Source organism: Apus apus, chromosome 2 (assembly GCF_020740795.1).
Source record: "Apus apus isolate bApuApu2 chromosome 2, bApuApu2.pri.cur, whole genome shotgun sequence".
Lineage (NCBI taxonomy): Eukaryota > Metazoa > Chordata > Aves > Apodiformes > Apodidae > Apus > Apus apus.
Window position 1 is genome coordinate 144,638,632 of NC_067283.1, and position 21,853 is coordinate 144,660,484.

Consider the following 21,853-nt stretch of genomic DNA (forward strand, 5'->3'; position numbering starts at 1 on the left):
TAACAGAAACTCTCCTTATTCAGCAGGATTTCCTCAGGATTGCGTTGCTTTTGGCTGCAGAGAGCAGCTCTGTGGAGCGATCCCTCCAGCACAGCCAGCCTGGGAAGTTACTGATCTCATTTAAGATGCACAAGGGGACACAGAAAGCCGCAGGACCACTTTGAGGAACTTGGCAGGAGGACAAACTGTTTCTATAGGGGAGCAACTGCATTAGCTCATGTTGTTTGCATTGGTATTAAATTACACAGTAATTATTTGGTCCCAAGTGAGCTGTGCTCTAATAACAGCTACAGACCTCTCTGAGATCCTTCAACACAGAGATTGTGCTAAAATGTCCCCCTATCCACTTAGCTACTCAACCAAATAATACACGTGTAGGGCCTATCATTCTGTCTGCTTTCAAGAAATTCGACTGATACAGTTCTTAGAGATTTACTAGACCTTCAAGTGCAGTATCACACCATGTACACCTCTGAGAGAGGATTTTTCTCCTTCAATGCTATCACTTTATCTAGGATAGTTAAATGGCATCAACACGTATCGATTGCTCTCGCTTTTTCTTCTTTTCTCAAGAAAAGAAGTTACACAGAATAATTCAATATTTGAAAAGGACAAAGAGGTAAGTGCAAGAGACAGGGAAAATGCATTGTTAGAGCTGACAAAAGGTGTTCCTTAACTCTGTGAACCCCAAAAATCCATCTCTTGCGAAGGCAATGGTCCTATCTAAGGACTCCACAGCATGGTGAGACCTCCCAGTGCCAAACAGTGTAGGTGAAAAGCAAAGAGAGCTCACGATTTGTTCATGGTGGTTTCCTCTCTGCTTTAGAAGACTGGTATGTCTGCAATGACATGCTATTGCCATGGCCCTTCTCACTCCTTTCTGCTCCCAGAGCAGCCCATGCACATCTTCATGGATGGCTCTGAGGAACAAGAAGAAAGTCTGGAGAATTCATGAGACAGTCAGTTGTCACAGCACGAAAAAAAATGGGCAAGACTGAAAGCACAGACGTTCCTCTTCTGGAACAGCAGCAGGCAGCTCCAAAAGCATGCATGGCATTTGAAGACAGTTACTCTGAGTTTAACTTAATACATCAGACTATCTGAGAGAACAAGTAGCTGATATCTGGAAAACAGAGATGGATGTAAGCCAGGGAAGAGGTATGAAAATGGTTATCACTTAGAGGAAAAAAAAAAAAAAAAAGAGAGATTGGTAATTTACTGCCTGCGTGACAGGCAACAGAGGAAAAGAGTATAAATTGCTATAAAACAAATATTGCTACTGGGCACATGATTTTAAGTATCAGGATTCAACTTCTGAAAATGGTTTGGAGCTCTTCTTTATATATGATGGCTGTCACAGCAGGCAATGGATGAAGAGTCCCTGTTACAGCCTGCTCAGGCTTTCCCAGTTGATGAGGATTTACATTTTGCAGGTGCAGCTCATGACTCCTGAAAGTCTTCCCTGCCTCTACAGAACACAGACAGCAGCTGCAGGTACGATGCAACAGAGCTGAAAATATCCCTCTTCTTCCTCCTGTGCTACCATGAAACACTATATTTGGCCCTAACTCTTTGAGAGCAGTATCAGATAAAAAAGAGGGGAGATTAAAATTAAATAATACTGCTGCAACTAAAACATACACAGCAGCTAAAAATTGGATTTTAACAACCCCAAAGAGAGCAGAAGAAATGCCAGGAAGCTTTCACCAGGAATGCAGACACTCTCTCCCCAAAAGCTATAGGCTCTTAAACCTCTCCAGGTACTCCCTGCTCACAGAGCAAAGGAGATTGAAACCTGTTGACAATGATCCAATTAAGCCTTTTCCCAACATGCAAGTCCTGTATCAGGGAGGAGCCACAAACAATTTTTTTTGAGTTATTGGAGTGAAAAGCCACCACCACAACACTTCTGGAAACAAAGGCTGAAAATGTGGTTTGCCCCAACCAAAACAGCAGGCTCTGATTTCAGCTTTTAAGGGTTGATTTGAGCTCTAAAAGCAAACAGAAAACCTGTACCTTCTAACCTAACTGAAAAGTCATTCTAGAAATAAAAACTGGAAGCATTTTATCCTTATCAGTATCATCCAAATGAAATAGTTTCATGTCGCAAAAACTTCCCCTACACAAACACAATTTCTTTCCAGTATTACTCCAGTGAAACCTGCACATGCTGCAAGCACACTCAAGTCAGCTCTGCAGCTAGGAACCTTACCTCTACACACACCGAGGTTTTGCCCCTTCAGTCTCAGATGAGAAGCTGCCTTCCCCTCTCAGCCTTCAGGAACAGCAGTTTGCATGCCAAGAGGCTTCCCTGAAACTCCCTGTGAAAGGCTGTATTCAAGAGGTGCCAAACCAGGGCCTCCTGAAAATTATTTGGCCAAATCTCCATTCCTATCTGTCCTCCCTTCTGGGTTGTGCAACCCCACCAGCTCAGCATGGCCAGCTAAGGAAAATTAAATGGAGAAAGTTGACTGTCAGGTCATGCCTGACAATCTTCTTCCTCTTAACTCAGTTCTTGCAGATTTTTGTTTGTGTTTAGGTGTGCTGGGCTCCTTGGGGAGCTCCTGCCCCTGGCTACATGCACCTTGGACTACCAAAGCCAAACCAGACATTGACATAGCTAGAGAGGAACACATCCATCCCTGTGAACAAGTGAACACTGCACTTCAGCTTGAACATTGCTAAGAGCTGTACGGTAGAAAAAAGTCAATACTGCTGTACTGCATGGCCCAGAGCACTTCAAATTTCAGCAAAATGATCAGGATCTTCTAAGAATACCGGTCCCTGCAAGGTTTAATCTGTTTTCTGAATTTTCACAACATGAGGGCTGAAAGAACGAGAGCTCTTTATGCCATTGGCATTGGCTTTGGGGTGTTCAAGCTTCTTGATGCTGTCTCAGAATCTCTGCTGTACTTTTTCCAACATTAATTGGAATTTTATCTTCAATTACCTACCTTGGGGAAGAAGGGCAAGGCAAAACAGAGAACAGGACAAGAATTTCCTACTGGTTTATACATTAAAAAACCCAAACCCTCTAGCACCCAGCTTTGAAAAAAATTGATCTGAAAATTAATCTGCTCCTAAACAAAAATACTGAAACATTTACATCAAGTACAGTTGGCTTGTTAGTCTGAGCCACTGAAACAAGAGAGGCCAACTCCAAAGGCACACACATTGCTATTTTGTTTTGGCCATTGTTGAAATTAATACCAGCAATAATCACAGACAGTTCAGTCAATGAATACCTGCTTCAACAGCTGAGTTACAGGCACATGCTCAAGGCCTCCTTCTACCCAAAGGCTTATCTGCCAAGTCCAGTTGTGGGTACAAATACTGAAGAGTGTCTCCTCTTGCTCCTCCACCCACTGCGGGATTAATGAGTCAGTAGATGAGTAGAGACAGGAGCTGCTTTTGTTTGCAGCCTGAAAGGAGACTGCCACTTTCTGAGACCATATTGGGGGAAAAAAGCACTTTGAAAAACATTCAGACAATGACTACAATCCTGCATAAATTTTTTTCTTCCCATTCTCAAGTCCAGTTAGAAATGAAAGTCTCAACATCTTTAGATCCCTTCCCAACTGATTTAAAATCTTTTTTTTATTCCAAAAAGTGGTACCTTAGGCTTCTCTACCTCCTACATCAACCACCACTATACATTCATTGTCTTGATAAGAAAAGAAGCAACAACATAACTTGAATTGCATTTCTCTGACACTGTATTTGCTCCCCACAGCTTGGGGCTATGAGCACACACCCCTGGCCAAGCATCAGGCAACCCAGTTTTGATTGCACTGATCTGAGACTCTCCTATCTATAGGAACATCACTGTGCAGGAGGGGCACTGTATGGGCTGCAAGAGAGGGCAGGAGACCAGCCAGGCTAATCCAAGAGGAAAAGCACACTGCCCCACTGCACAGGGAGGGACAGGCAAGACTCTTTATTCTTCTCCCCTATTGTGACTGTGGATGAACTTAGTACCCACTTGCCTGCTAGAGTTTTTACAGCACTAATACTCAAATGGCTTTGTCATTTTTTTGGGGGAGGTGGGAGGGGAACGAAACAAAAAATCAAACCCCCTTTACGCAGGAGAACTAAGGTTTCATCATCACTTGTTTTTTTCCCCTCCAACGTTAACAAGATTCTGCAAAGGCCTTGCGAGCATCCCACAGTCACAGCTCTTTTTATGCAACTTTTTCTCTCAAGTGGTGTAATCACTCCTTCTAGACCATGATCCAGACAATAAAAGGATGAGCTGCTGCTACAAACAGAACTCCTTTCATCATCAACAAAGTGTGCTTGCAACTTACAAGCAGCTGAAGTGTTTTCATCTTTTCAACCCTAAAAACCAGCACATCATCACCTTTTTGATGCAAGTACTTCTGCTTAGTATACACATACTACATATTTAACTTAATAAAATCATGACAATAGACTAAATTCTGAATTTCAAGTCACTCTGTTACTATGACCCATGGCAAAATAAGAATCTAGGAACACACAAAACAAGAAAAGCCATTTACTACTACAGGCAATGACAATGCTAAGAACATCTTCACCAAAATCAGTGCTCTGCCATTCTTTGGCAAGAACAAATTGATCCATCATCCTAAGCCTTGCACAGAACAAGGCAGAATATGAATCATCTTCATTTTATGGCTGCAGAACAGGATTACAAAGCCATTAGGTGACTTGTTGCATCAGAAGCTTCAGACTGTCAAGTAGTGTGTATCTCTCCAGCTCCTCATCTGAACTGTCAAGGCAGAGCAGTCTTCCTCCCTGATAAGGTACACAGCGATATATAAACACAGGAATCTTGTGTTGTATTGCAAACAATATGCTCTCAAAATTAAAGCCTCTCAGCTTTCCTAATGCAACAATTAGATGAAAGAATGACACAACGGGTCCAGTTTCTCAGTAAGTCACTGGCAACCCCACATTACCAAGTGGATTTGAGAGAGGAGCTGTTGCCAGGGCGCAGCAATAGGAATGGAAGATGAAGCGTTTTAGAAGCATTTGATTTCACCTTCCCAGCTGTTCCACTGGCTCTTCATGCAGCTGGGGCAAAATCCAAGGCACACACTTGCCACGCTGTTCTATCTGGTGTATTTAGTATGGACCAAGACTTTCCAGTTCAAGGAGCACAACAAACTCACACTGTGCCTTAGGCACCAAGTCTCTGATCTTCTTTGGTGCCTCCGTGGTAACAAACAGGAAAAGTGCAGCCAGATGATCCATGAGGACCAGCAGAGTCATTCAGAGGGTGCTCCACGTGTCTTCCAACATTTAAGAGTCTCAAAAAAGGGATTCTGACAGCTACACACATCTGGCTGGACAGAGTACAGAGGCAGAATACCAAGCTTACCCCTGGAAAAGTGATCTCTGTCAATCCCATGAAGTTTGAGGGTGAGCAGAAGGACACTTCTTTCCAGAGGGCAGTAAAGAATGAATCATCAAATATATTAAAAAAAAAAAAAAAAAAAAAAAAGCTGTAAAATTATAATAGCCCAGGATGGACAATTCAGACTGTCAAAACTCATGGGTGATAAACAAAGCAAATGCCTTTATGATATGGCAACTGATCAGAGAAGACAAGACTCCCACCCAAAAGCAGGTCATTTTCTTGAGCACTTTTAGCAGCAGCAGGAGGTGGTGTCACAGTGCAGCTGTCTGGCATTTCCCAGAGATGTGCAGATCACAAGGCTTAAGCTGAAATATGATTTAGCAGAACAGAGACAGCAACAGAGATTAAAACTTTAATTTAAAACTTTGCCAACAAAAACTGATTACAAAAAGGGAAATTATCTGTACAAAATAAGAAAGGAGGTACCCATTTAACAAGAGACTGCCATTGTCAGTGTATGCTGGAGGACAAACTGTGCTGCAGGTCAAGTGAAAAGCAAGAGAAAAACAATTCTTAAGTGAATTTTCCATAAACAAAAGTAAATTGACTTAGGGCAGCTCAAAAGATAATCAAGACTTATCAGAAGTCTGTTTTTCTTGCAAACCCTTTCCTGCTAACTTATAGAAGGAGGATGCACTAGAAAGCAAGACCCAGCAGAGTGCACTGGGACAGGACAATTACTTTTGCCACCCTTCCTTCCACTCAAGCCTTCCTTCTGGCAGCCTGTACAAAGATGTTTCACAATTTGAGCATGCCAGGGTTTTAGCTGAGTCACAAACTACTGCATCTTCACTGGACAGTGAGGTCCTGTCTCAAAATGAAGACAGAGGCTTTGGAGAGTATGACTAAGAACACCAAGTGCATCATAACTCCTGTAAAAATGATGGTTCTCAGACTTTTCAAGTTAGCATCAAATAACAGCTGTCAGTCAACAGTACATTAGTATTTACAACACTGCAATCCTCTTTTCTACCTACCCTTTTATACAGAGAGAAGAGCATCTTTAAAACTTATCACTGATTGGACAAAAATGGCAGATTATTTCTGAACTCCAAATTCCTGTAAATCCTAAGCACACAATATGATCATCACCAGTTTTCTACATTTTTCCACAAGTTGGTTTGACTAAACTGAGTTGCAGTGAAGAAATGAAGCATGCTTTTTTTCCAAGCAAGCCAGCTGAAAACTTCCAGTCCAACTGCTCAGTTTCATATCAAGTAGTATTTACATGTTTTCAAACTTTCAGAACTCAGCTTTAGTGAAGAAACAAAGGAGTAGTAAAAATGTTTTGGCCCAGATTAACTTCACCTACTTATAGATACCTGAGATACCAAAGTTAGGGCAGAACATAAAATAAAAAGACAGAAAAATGCTGAAGGTAAATTCAGTCAAAGGCTTGAATCTCATCCTAGTGAGGGTGTTCTTCTTCCTCCAACTACAAAACAACAAGGAAGCAACTATATTACAACTTGTAAGTCTTGGTTAAGCTTACAGTAATTGCTTTTGTAGCTGAAGAGTTGTTGTTTATGTGAACCTAAGCCTTACCTTGCTCACTAGCAGGTCCCACCTCGGGGAGTCAGGGACAGCTACGAAACACACACGAGTCCTCCTTACAGCTGGGAGAACTGAGCTAAGTAAGAAGTTTGCTCAAGTGAGTTAGTAACAAGCTGGCATTACAGCGTCCTGGATCTTAGCCCTGTGCTCTACCCATGGGAACCCAGTACAGAATCATTCCCTTTTCCATGTCAAAAAGTTTACCAAAAAAGTACAGAAACCAGTAAAGAGCGTACATAACTTCTTATTTGAGAATGAAAGAGTCCCTGTAATGAAGCAAATCTGTTCTATTGTATCTTGACCCTGGAAAAGTTTATTTCCAGCTTTGATTCTTCGAAGCCTTAAAGCTTTTAAGGAAAGTTGAAGTTCAGTTAACAAACATAATGCTGCAGTCAATACCCTTTACATGAACCACAATGATACGTTACATTTTCTAGCTTAAGTTGTATTTGTGCTACCCAACTGTGCAATCAAAATAGAAACCTTGAAGCCACAAATTCACAAATCTCAGGGAGGAAAACAAGCCAGACAACTTCAGTTTAAACAGAGCAAGCCCTGTAACGTGCCATGAAGAGTTCAGAGATTTTAATTCTGTGAATATCTGTTATTGTCATTTCAAACTAAAGCCCTCTTATCCTTAGTCTTGCCCATGCTTTGCTGCAGCAGGCAGGACAAATGCTGCATGGCAAGAAAAAACTCCCCTCAAAATACAGCTTAATAATGGAAATGAAACATTTGCATTTTGCTTTACAAATGCAGCAGAGAGCTATCAGTTAAATAATGTTTCAAAATAACCTGGGACTTAAGCATAGCTATGGAAAAAGTCAGCTTCCTAAACTTTTGGGTTAGTTGGATCCATCTGCCTCACACTGGATTCTTACATTATCACAGTCAACAAAGCTTTTAATGTGCCAGGTGAGACAGAACACCATGAGCTTGTTCCATCACACCACGGAACAAGACAGCATAATGGATGCCCGTTGGGAGAGACAGACAATACTGTACAAAGAAGGCTTTTTTTTTAATGGCAGAATCAAATTGGACAGTACTGGCTAACCTGGAGCAAGATCTACATTTTTCCCTTCTGTAGTTTTGAATTTTCTCTTGAACCAGAAACATTCTCTCTCATCAGTTAATCCACCAGTACTACAGAGAGCTCAGCTGTCAAGCATGCTCTGCAGCAGGAAGGGTTGGTTCTATGCCCAATTAAAACTGAAGAGTTGCTGTTTTCCAAGGGCAGGAGTTCTTCACTGGTCACCTAGCCGGAAACCTTGGCCCCAGTTGTGCCTTCCACCACCCTGCTGATCTTCTGCAGGTCTTCTCATGCTAGCAGGTGGGACACCAAACCCCGACACTCCTCCTCTCCTATTTGGCAGCCAGCGGTACCTAGGACAAGCCGGGAGAGAAGGATAAAGTTTCAGAACCAGCTGTACCTTTGGGGTAAACACCAGACTGCTTTACTGGGCACTTCCCTTTAGCTGCTGGTCTTTGCAATAAAACTGGCTTTTCACAGCAGTACTTTACAGAATTCTTTCAAAATCTAAGCCCTCAGAAATAGGAATTCTAGGGAACTTGCAGCTCTGGGATATGGTTAGATACAATGATCCAAAGACAAGGGAAAAAACCTCACATGATACGGGAGTCTCATTGTTGAGAATAAGCCCTGTGACACAAACTTAACTCCCCTACATTCTCTCCCTTTTTTTTCAGTAGAAATAAAAATCCAAATCACTTCTGAGCACCACTCTTCAATAGTTACAAAGCTCCTGTTATCGCAGCATTTAAACCATCTCACTGCTCTCCAAGTAAATATTCCTGAGAAACTGAGGACCACAGTGACAGAGGAAAACAGGCTCAAAGAACTAGATTTGTTTCAAAACAAAGATCAAGTGACCTGGCCAGAGCAGACACTGCTTCTATAATTTGAAAGGGATGCCATCAATTCTGAATTTCAGCTCTCCAATAGCTCCACCAAGCCCCTGCAAATCCCTCATTGAATCTGAATACTAAAATTTGAGGCCCAGACATGAAACCAAGACTCTTTTCTATAATAAAAATAAATAGAAATACATGTATTAAAATATATATAATATTTATATAAAATACATAGGAAAAGTTCTTCATTATTTTATTAAAGACATCTGTAATTCACAACTTTTTTTTTTAACGAAACATTGCAGTGCAAAGGCAGAATTTATCCTTCTTTAGATATTTTTGTAATACTTCTGCTCCTGCTTCTCAAATACAGAGAATAATTAAATACACGTATGAGGAATCTAGAGAATTGCACATAACAAACAAGTTTAATGGCAGTTTCAGAGCTGTTGTTACCTTGGAAGACATTTTAAAACACCATTCTGTCTTTTAATCTTTATGGAAAATTAGGCTTACCAGGAGGGCTTGCAAACACAAAAGCAGAATATAAAGCTCCCCTACGTATTAAGGCTTGTACAGGAAGTATAACTAATTCAACTTTGCATCTTAGGATTAACAGTTTATGCTACAAAAAGGGTTAACTGACTTGCTAACTAAAGTTTCACAGAGAAAGAATATTTATAACCCCAAAAGATGAGGATAAAGTCAACTGAAGCTACAAACTTCGGCATCTGATGATAGCATTTAAATGCCAAAACAATTAACAGATGACAAGAAAAAGCACTTTGGAAACCAAGACCTGCAGTCTTAGTCAAGGTGACTGGTACTGACTGCAAAGCAGAATACATTTTATAGTCCTGAACAAGTCTGCAGATTACTATTGTTACAGGCTTCTGAACTGGTAGCTACTGCAATGATACTTGGAAATACAGATAAAAAGATCAGGTATAGGAGAAAATTTTTTTTTACTATCTGATAACTGTCAGAGACTTCTCTTTACTACAGCTCAATTCACTAGCAGAACTACGATTTTTTTCTCTCACTCTGAAGAGTGGGTAAAGGACACAAAGTATCTGTAGGGGTAACAAAGAACTCTCACATGGACCATTTATAAGAAACTCAACATTTTGATGACTCAGCAGCACAGTCTACACAATAATCTGAAGCAGGTTGATTTGGCAAAGTACTTTACACCCTACAATCCCAGCAAATATACATCTGATGAACACTAGAGAAAATGGGACCAAACAAACAGTGAGTTAAAGAATAAAGCCAGCTTACAGGAACTGCGGTGTGGACAGAAAATTCCTTCCTCCCAAATCCATTGGGTATTTAAACATTAAGAAGAAATACAGGTGTCCGACCAGATTTCCTATCAGCTCATTGATGACTCTGCAAGGAAAAAAAAAAAAAAGAAAAAATAACTGTTCCATGTGCTGTTTTCTCTGAAAATAAGCAAGTGAACATCTTTTGCCAGTTACTACTGTGGGCCTGTCACAGGCATTGCTAGGGCCATGAGCCACAGAAAATATCCCTTCCCTCAGCATTTTGCAGCTACTTCTTTAGCAGGGCCAACCATCAGTGCCAACACATCAATGGGCTGTTCCACCCTCTCTTCCAAACGTTCTCCACAGTCTGTACTGAAAACGCAATTAAATACTTGTTTACATCAGGGAATCACACCATGGAGTTATTAGTGTCTAAACTAATAGTCTGCAGAGCTTGAGAAGTTACTGCTGTTTTCAGTGGACCTGTCTCCTGCTGTACTGAACTGTTCTGTTCCCAATTTTGTAAAAACACTGCTGAATTGAGGCCCCTGAGTATCTTCCATCACGCACAGAAACAGCAGGTATCCAACAGCAAGAAGTTTTCCCAAGCAATGCATGAGTCAGTAGGAGGCACAGCCAGAAAAGGGAATTTGGCTTTGCTGTTCTTTCTGCTTATATCAGTCACATCACTTGTTGCTGTCGCTGTGTTACAGCAGCACCAAGAGGCCACAGCCAAGGCAGGGCATCAATGGGAGAGGTGGTGCACAGAGTGGATTCCTGCATCATCCCAGGACAGACAAATTCAGCAGGTGCTAATACACCATGCTGGGCACAACTGTGAGGGAAAAAATGAACAGCACTGTCAGAGTCAAGCTAAATTTGTTTCTAAAACCAGTAATGATGGCTGGTCATATGAGATGACATCTTTCTTTACTGTGCATTACTCTTTTAGTAAGGAAAAGGCATAGACTTACTAGAAAATAAACCAAATTCTTATTACTTTCCCCTCAACTATATTCTCACATGCACATCTCCTCTTGCTTTTATCTTAAATGACCCCCATGTGATACTCAGCATTACCAGTCAGATTATACAGTTTTAAGTCTCTTATTTTAATATTGCTTCTAAATTCAGCAATAAGTTCTATAGTTGTAAAAGCATTTTTAGCTTCAAATTGGCCACGTAAGTAAATACGTACGATCCACCAATGATGTAGTTGAATCCCAGAATAACCCATGGAAGGTAACAGGCCTGAAAAAGAACAAAATGAAGACAGAGAAGTTGTAAGCACAAGTTAAAGACCTCAACTTCCCACTGCACTAAGCATAAGTATAATCTCAATGGTTTAGGCATTACATAAATCCTGGCATATTAACTTAAGCAGATTCCACTTAACAAGGTAGGATATTCCAAACTGAGTGAACACGAACATTTTTAGACAAATCATTCTTGTTCAGACACTATAAGTAGCTGCATCTTTGCACTCTATGTTCCACAGCAAGCTTACATCTGAAATGAAGTCCTAATATTTCTGATTTTGAAAAGGTCTGGAAACAATGATTGAGAGTTTTCACTACAAGATCTGGCAGAAACAGATGAGGTTACACAGGAAAGAACAATTTGAAATATCAACATTTTGTCACTAACATGTCACTACATTCAGCTTTTATCCAGGTTAATGTTTATCTGGAACTTTTTGCTCTTTTCAGACCAGTGATTTCAGTTGTCATGACACCTTTTCAGTAAAGCTACACTAAGTGACAACATATTGAAGACCATGAAGAAATTTGTCTTTGCTGCATCTCATCCAATACACAGCAATGTGAAAGCATGGGACATCTTAATAGGAGAAAGTTTAGGAGAAATATTTTGCCCCTCAGCTCCTTCATGTTCATCTGGACAGAAAATTTTTCAATATACCATTTGACATACCTTAAATCTTGTTCCAAACCAAAATGATACAATCATGTCTCTGTTCAGCTGGGCCCACACATACAGTACTGACATGATGAGTGGAATCATCAGCAACTGAAAGGGTGAAAAAAAACAAGCAAACAAAAAGGCAAAAAGTTACCATCACATTCACAGAAACCTGAAAAACTCAAAACAGGCAGCAGAAGCCAGAAGCTTCAAAAACGGCTTCTAAGCATGATACATCAGCAAAATCTTTAAAGATTGCCCCAGAATCTTTGCCACCATGTGTCATGGAGCTGTTAAAAAGCTATTGAGAAAGCCTACTTGGTTGTCCTTTTTGTAAGACCATGCCAAAGCAGAGAGCTCCAACTTACAACAAGTGAAAAAGCAGCTGTGGTGAACTCCCCTGCTCCCAGCTGCTTCATAGCACAACTCCAGCAACATCCTTGTGCCACAATCACTTCTGACCACATCCCAGGGCACTAACCCACACACACACTCATCTGGTGCTAAGTAATACTCCAGATGAAGCGATACTCCTTCCAACTGCCAGCTACACCCACCTCAGAGCACCACAGAGGGATGGTGCATCAGTAAACCACCATGTCAGAGTCCCACAGCCAGCCTGGGGCAAGGCCACTCTGCTAGAGCTCAGGGTTAACCTGTGCTCCATGTCAGAAGATGAGACTCTTTCAATTACCTCCTTGCTGTGATGATATAGACTAATTGGACTACTTCTAGTGAAACAAACATCCTTCTCACTTTCAAGCCAGCCTCTCAACACAAGCAAATAAAACCTTATTTCTACGAAAAACACATTTGTACATCAAACAACTGATTCTCTTTGAAGAAATCCTTTGTATGCAGACACAAAACCATTTTAAGTGCCTTTTTAAAAAGATACAAATCAACATAATCAGTCTACAATTCATACAATGTATGGGTGAGTTCAGCATCCTTTTGAAGAATTTTGTGGTGTCTTTCCCACAGCAAAAAAATGTGGAAGTGCAAAGTTATGGACAGCCCTTAATTGAACTCAGTCCTGACTGCACATGCAGGTTCCCTATTTTTGTCTACCAGGTGAGCCTGGTAAGTGATCTAATTAATGCCAAGATAATTAGAGACATTGGTGCAGGCTTTGGGAGACAGGGACAGAATAAGATGAGGAGAGAGCAGCAGAGGTCAGTTGCAGACATGCAGTTATCTGATACTCTGCTGTGTCCAAGAGACCCTCCCATATCTCCTCCCTTAATATCTGGGCAGATAAAACTAACTCATTGGAACTGGTTCCTCAGACCACTATTTAAAAAATTTTGTGAGGATTTTGCAGTTCTCAGTTCTGATCTGAATCTGAAGCTGCGTTTTTCACAAAAAGATCTTCTGTTGGCCAGTGAAAGGCACACCCAATTCAAGAGAACTAATGAATGCAAAAATCATTTTTAGATTAAAAAAGAATGCAACGTCCCATTCACTAGAGTTAATAGTGCACAGGTGACATCTTGTGTCCATTCCAGTGAAAGGCTGAACACTTCCTGATGCCAAAAAGAACAAATTTTCACCCTTGGACTCCCTAACTAGGTTAGAAGCAGCAGAGTCAGGCTTGTGACCTTAGCTGAGGCTAACCCAAACTAAAAAGCTAACAATACACACACAGCAGTCCAGTTTTGATATTAACTAAACCAGCCTAGCTTAACTACGCTCTGCAGTTATGTTGATAATGCTCTCTATAATGTCATTAAGTAGCCAGAAACTTCCAAAACATGATTATTTAAGAAACTGCCCCACACTTACCTGCATGTCCATTGCTAAGCCAGTTATCTGTCATTGCACCATTAAGGAAAATGCAGCAAAACCTGATAGGCTAGAACAACAAAAAGCTGCACACACTGAACACACTTGCAAAAGCCTTTAATGTTTTAAATTAAAAGTGTTCCTGTGCAGTATTAAGGTAACCAATGGAAAAGACTAAAAACCTCCAATGATCTAGAGATTTAGTTTCAGTAACTGCTGCTCAGTAGCCTATGAGCTACCATCTCAAGTCATTGCACCAAGGGCTGATGGATGCACTGGCCTTTCCTCCATGATGAAAATGGGTAACTAGAAACTCCAACAGTTCTTGCACAAAAGCACGTTACAGCTTTAACAGCTGGATTCTTTCATGAGTTTTTTAAATACTAACATGTTATTTTTCTAACTAAAGAAGTATCAGCTCATAAAAAAATATCAGCATATTGCCAGTGAGTCAGAGAAAATAAACAATTTCTTGAAGTGCATCAATTCAGGCTTTATTACTACTCCTCTACCTTGGAACACAAATGATCTATTTGCTGTAGTAACTGCTGAGTAGAAACAATTGCTGAAGAATTTTGCTATGATCAGAATGCTTTAAGAAGCCCATGAATGTGTATAAAATGGCAACAATCATTTTCCCAGATTATGCATCCAGGTTGCTCTTTACATCATAGAGGGAGCATGCAACTGGAAGCTTTCAAATGACCAGTTGAAAGCGAAGTCACAATCAGATTCACCTAACAGCTGACAGGCAACAGCTTGCAACCACAACAAAGCTGATGGTTTTCTTAAGAACACACCTTAAACTCACATTGTTTTTATAGTTACTGCTGTGGCTTAACAGGACTAGCAGGAATAGCAATTCCCTCCATACAGTGGCATGCAACTAGAGGTAATTAATCTATTGATAAAGGTGACAGCATTTTTACACACTGGCTTTCCTGGCTCTGTCTGGTTCATACTGATGTCACCATTTTTTTCACATGCTGTGCCACTGCAAATTGCTACTAGGAGGCAGCAACAGCACAAACAGAACAGGAACACATCCAGGGATGGAGGTTCCAAAACCTCTCTGGGCAACCTGTGCCAATATTTGACTGCCCTTTCTTCCATTTAAATAGAATTTCCTGTATTTAATTTTGTGCCTGTTGCCTCTTATCCAACACCACTGACAGAAGTCTGGCTCCACCATCTTTACTCCCTCCCCCCTCTGGTATTTTTTCCACACGGATAAGACCCCTGAGCCTCCTGTTCTCCAGGCTGCACAACACCAGCTCTCTCAGCCTCTCCTCACATGACAGATGCTCCAGCCCTTTAATCATCTTCATAGCCTTTCACTGGACTCATTCCAGTATGTCCATGCCACTCTCCCACTTGGAAGCTCGAGCTGGATGAAGGCTCCTACAAGAGCAATCACCTCCCTCCAAGTGCTGGCAATACCCTACCAAATGCAGCTTGGGAGGCTGGTGGCCAAACTGATTGCTCGTGGTCTGCAACAGCCCCCGGGTCTTTTCTGCCAAGATGCTTTGAAACTATCAGTCCCCAGCCTGTCCTGGTGCCTGGGGCTGTTCCTCCCCAGGAGCAGGACTCTGCACTTCCCTTTGCTGATTCCTGAACAGCACATGTTTCCGTCCTCTCAAGATCCCTCTGAATGGTAGCACAACCATCTGGTGCATCAACAAATACTCCCAGTTTTGTATCCGAGACCTAAAAAAAATTCAGTTAGAACAGCACAGCTCATGGAAAAACTGTTTCCCAACATTCCCAAACCAACAAGCCCAGCTTTTTCAAGAAGTTGTCTCAGTGTAGATATGGCAACACTGGTTTCACAGACACAGCTGACTTGTGCCCAGCAGGTGAAAGATCTCTCCATGTCTCCAGGAGGCACCTGATTTCTAATTCATGGAAAAACAGCAATCAGACCTGTTTGCAGATGGCAGCTTAAACACACTAAATTCACTCTTAGCCCACAAGGCAATCCACAAAAGTGGCTAAGTGAAGAAAAACAGCAAACACTACAGAAGCTTACACAGCACAAGCTGAGCTTTATTTAAGTACAGCTCTAGTTCCCAAATTACATACCTGTATTAGCACATTTACTAGTATTATCCTTGAAAGCCACTCACTGCCTCTCCAGGAAGATTAAAAACTCACCTGTGAACATTTGCTACATTTTAAAACTGTCAGTTCCTAAAACCTGGTATTTGAACATATTTTTGGCAGAAACAGAAGAACCAAAATACTCTAAACAATCTGATGATGAACAGAAGGATACAACAATGCAGATCCAGTTAAACAGGAGCATGAACATGTAATCTGCTGGTCTTCCATCAAAAGCCCCTGTAAATAAAAACAACTGTTAGGAAAGGTACTGAAATCTTGATAAGAAATTAAGACTTTTTTTTTTAATTTTAGGAGTCTAAGAAAAGTTTAGTTAAGAACAGTTGCACTACATCCAGTCTGTGGTTTATGATTTTTATTTTTTAAATCTTAAAAGGCCTTATAAAAGAACAACCTTTAGGACCAAAAAATAAGACATTCAGCCTATTGCATTAAGTGCACACACATAAGCTCCACTTAAAAAAGAACTCATATTAACTCTGGAGATAAGTGGTTCTAACTTCACGTGACTTCAAAATCGAGTTGGATCCCAACCTTCTGCAGAAGCTGCCAATCAGAAGCTCACAATAAGGAAATACACTTGCACAGCAAAAGCAGACACCAAGTTTAATGACTGAGTCATGGGGAAACAGTCCTTACTCAGACAAGTTGCATCCTCTTTGCATCATCTAGTCAGACTTAAGATATATGATAGTTTTCACTTTCCAGAAAATCAACATAAATGACAAGGAGGGTACATATGTGCAGCACATCCTGTTCCTCGTCCTAAACTGAACCTTTTCCCTAATTTCTCATTTCAAATGCTTCAATTTTTTTCAGGACAGTGGAAACAAAAAAAACAAGAGTACCATTCCATGTAGGTCATACTAAATGAAATTATCTTTATATGCTCATTTGAGTTTGGGACCAGGCAGAGAGAAGGGTTAAAAAACAAAACCCCTAACACCTTGCAAAGGTGAAAGTTGTAAGCTCTCACTCTTGCAAAAGGTGGCAAGAGGCTGGCACAGGCCTTGGGATTTGAGCCAAACTATCAACTTTCATACAGCCCCACGCAGGCAAGAAAAGCCTGAGAACACTGCTGAAACAGACCCACACCACACAGCACACCACACCACAAACAAGCTGCCTTTCCTGGTAATAATTAAACACCAAAATGCCCAGAAAGAAGGCCACTGCTTAATGTTAGCACTATTCAGCTTCCCACAACTATTTTACACGTTCCAAAGAATTTAAAGGAAGAAAATCTATTTTTAAAGATAACTCAGCCTATGTAAAAACCAAATGGATGGTTTAGTAATTTTAAATTTATTATTTCAGTTCAACCATGCAAATTACATTATAAGAAAAAAAAAAAAAACATTTAAAAATCTTTTAGAAAGTTTTAAACTCTGAAAACTACATAAGCTGGGGTTTTCTCCTTACTGTTGCCATAAAACAAACAGGAACAAATAAAGAGAGGAAGCTCACTAACCGTGTACAAACTCCAGTGTGGGAATTCCTCCAGAATAGGAAGAAATCAAAGCAAATTTAATTCCCTTAAAGTTTTCTGCTTCTTGTTCTCCAGATTACTAACAAGAATATTAGACAGACTTTCCAATGAATGCCTAAGAAAACTGAGCTACACAGATTGCCAAAAAGCTCAGCACAGGGCAGAGGTGAGCCCTAGGCCACTGGGTCCTGCAACAAGGCCCAGGGCATAATCAGGTCATCTGGGAAGAGCTGCAGACTCAGAATCCCATTATTTCTACTGCTGTGAACTCTGCATATCCTGCTTTCTCTGTTGAGATTTATGTTCTTCCCCCGGAGAAACAGAACAAAAACACATCAGTCTCCTTTTCCTCAGGTAGCTAGAGGTCAGCTTGTTAGGAAAGCACAAGCACAGTACAAAATACCCATACGGATATTTTTGACAGCTAAATTTGAAGCTGCACACCAATACATGCTCAAAAAGCATGTGAAGCCCTGAAAATACAAGTTGCAGTTCCTCAGGAGGCACAGACCTACACTGACTTCCACCTGCAAAGGTATTACCAGCAACTTACAAACCTTTCACTTTCAGAAGGATTCAAGCCTTTTTGGTAGAGAGGAAAGAAGAGCCTAAGCAAGAACTTCACTTACAGACAGAAAAATGACTATATAAAATAAATACATATAAAAGAAATGCACTGATTCAAACAACACAACAGCTGACTTTCCCATTTCAAAATCCAGATGTGTTGTACAGCAGGAATGTAAATCCAGAAAGAATTTACTTCCTTCCATGAGACTCCTGCCACGGCACAACTAGAGTAGTTTGTAAGGATATGTAGAAGCAGTGATGTCTTATAATTTGCATTATTAATCAGGAACTTTCACTACACATAGCTTTGCACAGCAGAATGTCCTAACTGCCAATACTCTCATGTGATCATAACCTACTGCAGAAAAACTCAAAGAGCAGCAGGAACTGCTTCTAGCTACTAAAATACTACTTACTTTCACTAAGAAAACAACAAAACACAATCTTGCACCTCCCTTTCCCTGCTACTCTTCTTATGACTTCCACGGGATTCCACAATATCATCTGGACAACAGATTTTCTGGGGATCTGTCATGGGACTTCCCAAACATCACATCTCAAAGCATTTCCACCCACACCATCAGTTCCAAGATTCAATTAGAACTCCACCAGAATTCTTGTTCATAAAGGCTTTCAAAGAGGAGTTTGGCTTTGCAAACACTTTAATTATTTACTTCAATTGAAACAATACCTAGCTTTAACAAAAGTGTGTGATACAAAATGAAATCAGTTCTGAAGCTGCCTTGTAAGAACAATTTCTTTTTTGACATAAATTATCCACTATCTGATCTCCTTTCCTCCACTCCTAATTTTCCTCCTCAACTGAAAATCCAACCAGTTCTTTAACTTTTTCATGTTCCTATTTGACAAAGGGGTACACTTCATTTGTACAAGGTATCTCTCAGTTCAACATAACTGACAAGAGTAACACAGGTAAGCATCACTGCTTTTTAAAAAAGAGGAAGAGCTGACATTATTTTATCAAGATGGATATACCTAGTATTATATATGCTCTATCATCCTTCTGTGTTAAAGGACATCAGACATGAGAAAAAAGAGGTAACAACATCTTTTAGTCTCTCTCCCTCATTTCGTGAAATCCAACAACTAAAAGCACCAGGCACTCCTATTGAAAGAAGTATCAAGTTCAGATCCTAAAAGAACAGATTCCCTGCCAAAGGGCAGGAGCCAGTCACAGAAAATCAGTTTTCAGCAGTTTCCCATTGACCAACACAAGTAGACAGATTTTTTTCTCACAGCTCTGCCTGAATCAGCTACAATCCCATTGCCACAAACATTCCCAGTGGAAGCTCTATATGTCAGTTCCAGGCAGAGTCCAATATGTGCCTACAATTTAACAGCTAACATACCTGTTTCCAACCGTGATGAATACTGATACAAGAAATACAAATTCACCAAGTAGAGAAATCCTGTTCCAGGTCCCACTGGGAAGAAGAAAGTTGCAGTTATTGGCCGCCAGATCTGTCCAGATCAAAAGAGAAAAATTTATTTACAAACTGTAAAATGAACTCACATACATAGGGTTTTTTTTATTCTCATTTGTTACCAATCACTTGGAAGGTCAAAGAGGAGATTTAAAATAGCCCAAGGATCATCTACTGCTTCCTCAGCAGCTTTTACAGTTTGTTGTTTGTTTTTTTTTAATCTGATAAGCAAAGATATTAAGATTATAACAGAAATTACACAAAACTTCCCAGATTGCTTTCATGACATCTTCACATTATTGAGCCTATACTGCTGCGCAAAAGGGATATGCTTGCAAGGATGCTATCCTGTTTTAAAAGCATCCATATGGAATCCATTCTTACCTGTTGTAGAGAGGCCAAGGAATTCACACATTCTAGGCAGCAGGCACTGCTCTGAGCATTCTGCACCTGCTTTAGAGAGTCTCCCCGCTACCAACATTGGGCACAGCCAACTGCATGGCAGCACAGAGCAAGGCAGAAAATGTCTGGCCATTTATGAATGAGCTCTTAAACCAGCAACATTTCCAAACAGACTATTAGGAGTCTGAACATTACAGTTCCAGAATGAATAACAGAACTAGAGGATAAAAAATTATTTATGCTACTAAATTTTGGGGAAAATACATGAAACAAACTACAGATAGAGCTATAGTTTTGTTTTGGTTTTTTGTTCAGTCTTTTTCACTGAAGATATAATGAGCACATATAATCGAAATGTAAATGTTGGAATCTTCTCATTTGCTCTCATTTTCAGTTCAGCCAATGGGCACTGTCCCCCTACACACCTGCACACCAAAACACTGAACCTGTAACCTCCCAATGCAAAGAGAAAGACCATGTCCCCTACTGATACAGCTAATGCATCCATAAACACTGCACATCTGAAACCTCAGGCTTTCAGCTCTTAGTTCATGGCAGTCACACCTAAGGACTAAAGCTGACAATCCCAAACACAAGCTTTTTCAATTCCAAGGAAGAAACGCTACAAAAGTGCAGAAGATGCACTTCTCTAGCTCTGCCTTAACACCTCCAGAGCCACCTGCAGTTTAGGACGTTTGCACACCTGCCTGGAAGCCCCGTTCCCGAAGTCACACCCACACAACGGAGGCCGGGCAAGTCACCCGAAGACACAGCCAGAGGTTTTGTGATGACAGAGCCTTGGCACAACAACCCGTGCCAGCTGGCACAACCCCTCCCCCAACAAAAAAACTTAGGGAAAAAAAGGACCAGAACGAAAAGCAAGACGAACTACACGGCCTGTCAAGAGTCACTAGAGCCCTCGCTGCCTCACCCAGGGCTCCTGACAGGGCCGGGCACCGCAGCCTGTGCCACCCTGGCGGGGAGCCCGGGGCCTAGGCAGGCAGAGCACTAACTAACCCCGTTCGCAGGCCTCAGCCAGGCTAAACAAGGAGGGCAAGCCCGGCTTCCCGCTGCAGGTGACCTGGGGGGCTCCCTAAGGGTCGCTCAGTGTGCGATTCCCGCCCAGCGCGACCGCGAGGGCCGGGGCCAACCCCGTCCGCAGCCCCCAGCCCCGCAGCCCCAGCCCCAGCCCCAGCCCCAGCCCCACCCGCAGCCCCAGCCCCAGCCCCACCCGCAGCCCCCAGCCCCGCAGCCCCAGCCCCACCTGCAGCCCCCAGCCCCGCAGCCCCACCTGCAGCCCCACCTGCAGCCCCCAGCCCCGCAGCCCTAGCCCCACCCGCAGCCCACTACAACTCCCAGGATGCACAGCGCGCCCCGGCCCGTGCCCTCCCGTGGCCAGGGCGCCGCAGGGCACGCTGGGATCGGTAGTGCGGCCCGTACCTGGAAGCGGTTGATGAAGGCGTCGGGCCAGAGGAAGAGGTAGATGGGGCTGACGAGGCCCAACTTGCCGATAAGCGGCACCGCGATGGAGCCGGCGAACCAGTAGCGGGTGATCAGCGGGATGCTCCGGAACCAGTCCCCCAGGTCCGACATGTCGCCGCCGCCGCCTCCGCGCCCGGCCGCTGCCGAGGCCTCGCTACGAACCGGCCGCCGATGGAGGGGCGAGAAGAAGAAGGCGCGGCCGCCGCTCCCGCCGCCCCGGGCAGGGACGGGACCCCGAGCCAGACGTGGCGCCGCCGAATTCGGCCCCGCCGCCACTTCCGGCCCCGCCCCCTCCGGCTGCCGGGGCAACGGCAGCGCCGGAAGTCCCGCCCCGCGTTGCTAGGGGACGGGGCCGGGCCTGGGAGCGGCGGCGGGGCCGGGGCTGCGCCACCGCGGCCTCTCGCCCGGTGTCCGCCTGCCGGGACGCCGTGTTCTCCTCGCCGTGTTCTCCTCGCGTGTGTTCCCTTCGTAAGACGTCGCCTCCGTGGCCCTGCCGCCGGCTGCTGGCCGCGCTCCGCCCCCCTGTGCCCGCCCTGTCCCT

General features: G+C 42.5%; 1 protein-coding gene across 1 annotated transcript; it reads right to left on the minus strand.

Moving 5' to 3' along the window:
* Positions 1-5,739: 5,739 nt before the first annotated feature.
* Positions 5,740-21,598, minus strand: DERL1 (derlin 1). The gene is made up of 8 exons (XM_051609310.1): positions 21,271-21,598; positions 19,354-19,465; positions 16,079-16,143; positions 13,804-13,830; positions 12,031-12,126; positions 11,297-11,349; positions 10,112-10,222; positions 5,740-8,341 (listed from the first exon to the last, which is right to left on the minus strand). Exons 1-8 carry the CDS (start codon positions 21,421-21,423, stop codon positions 8,203-8,205), a joined length of 756 nt encoding a protein of 251 aa, XP_051465270.1. The 5' UTR covers positions 21,424-21,598; the 3' UTR covers positions 5,740-8,202.
* Between the last annotated feature and the right edge of the window lie 255 nt (positions 21,599-21,853).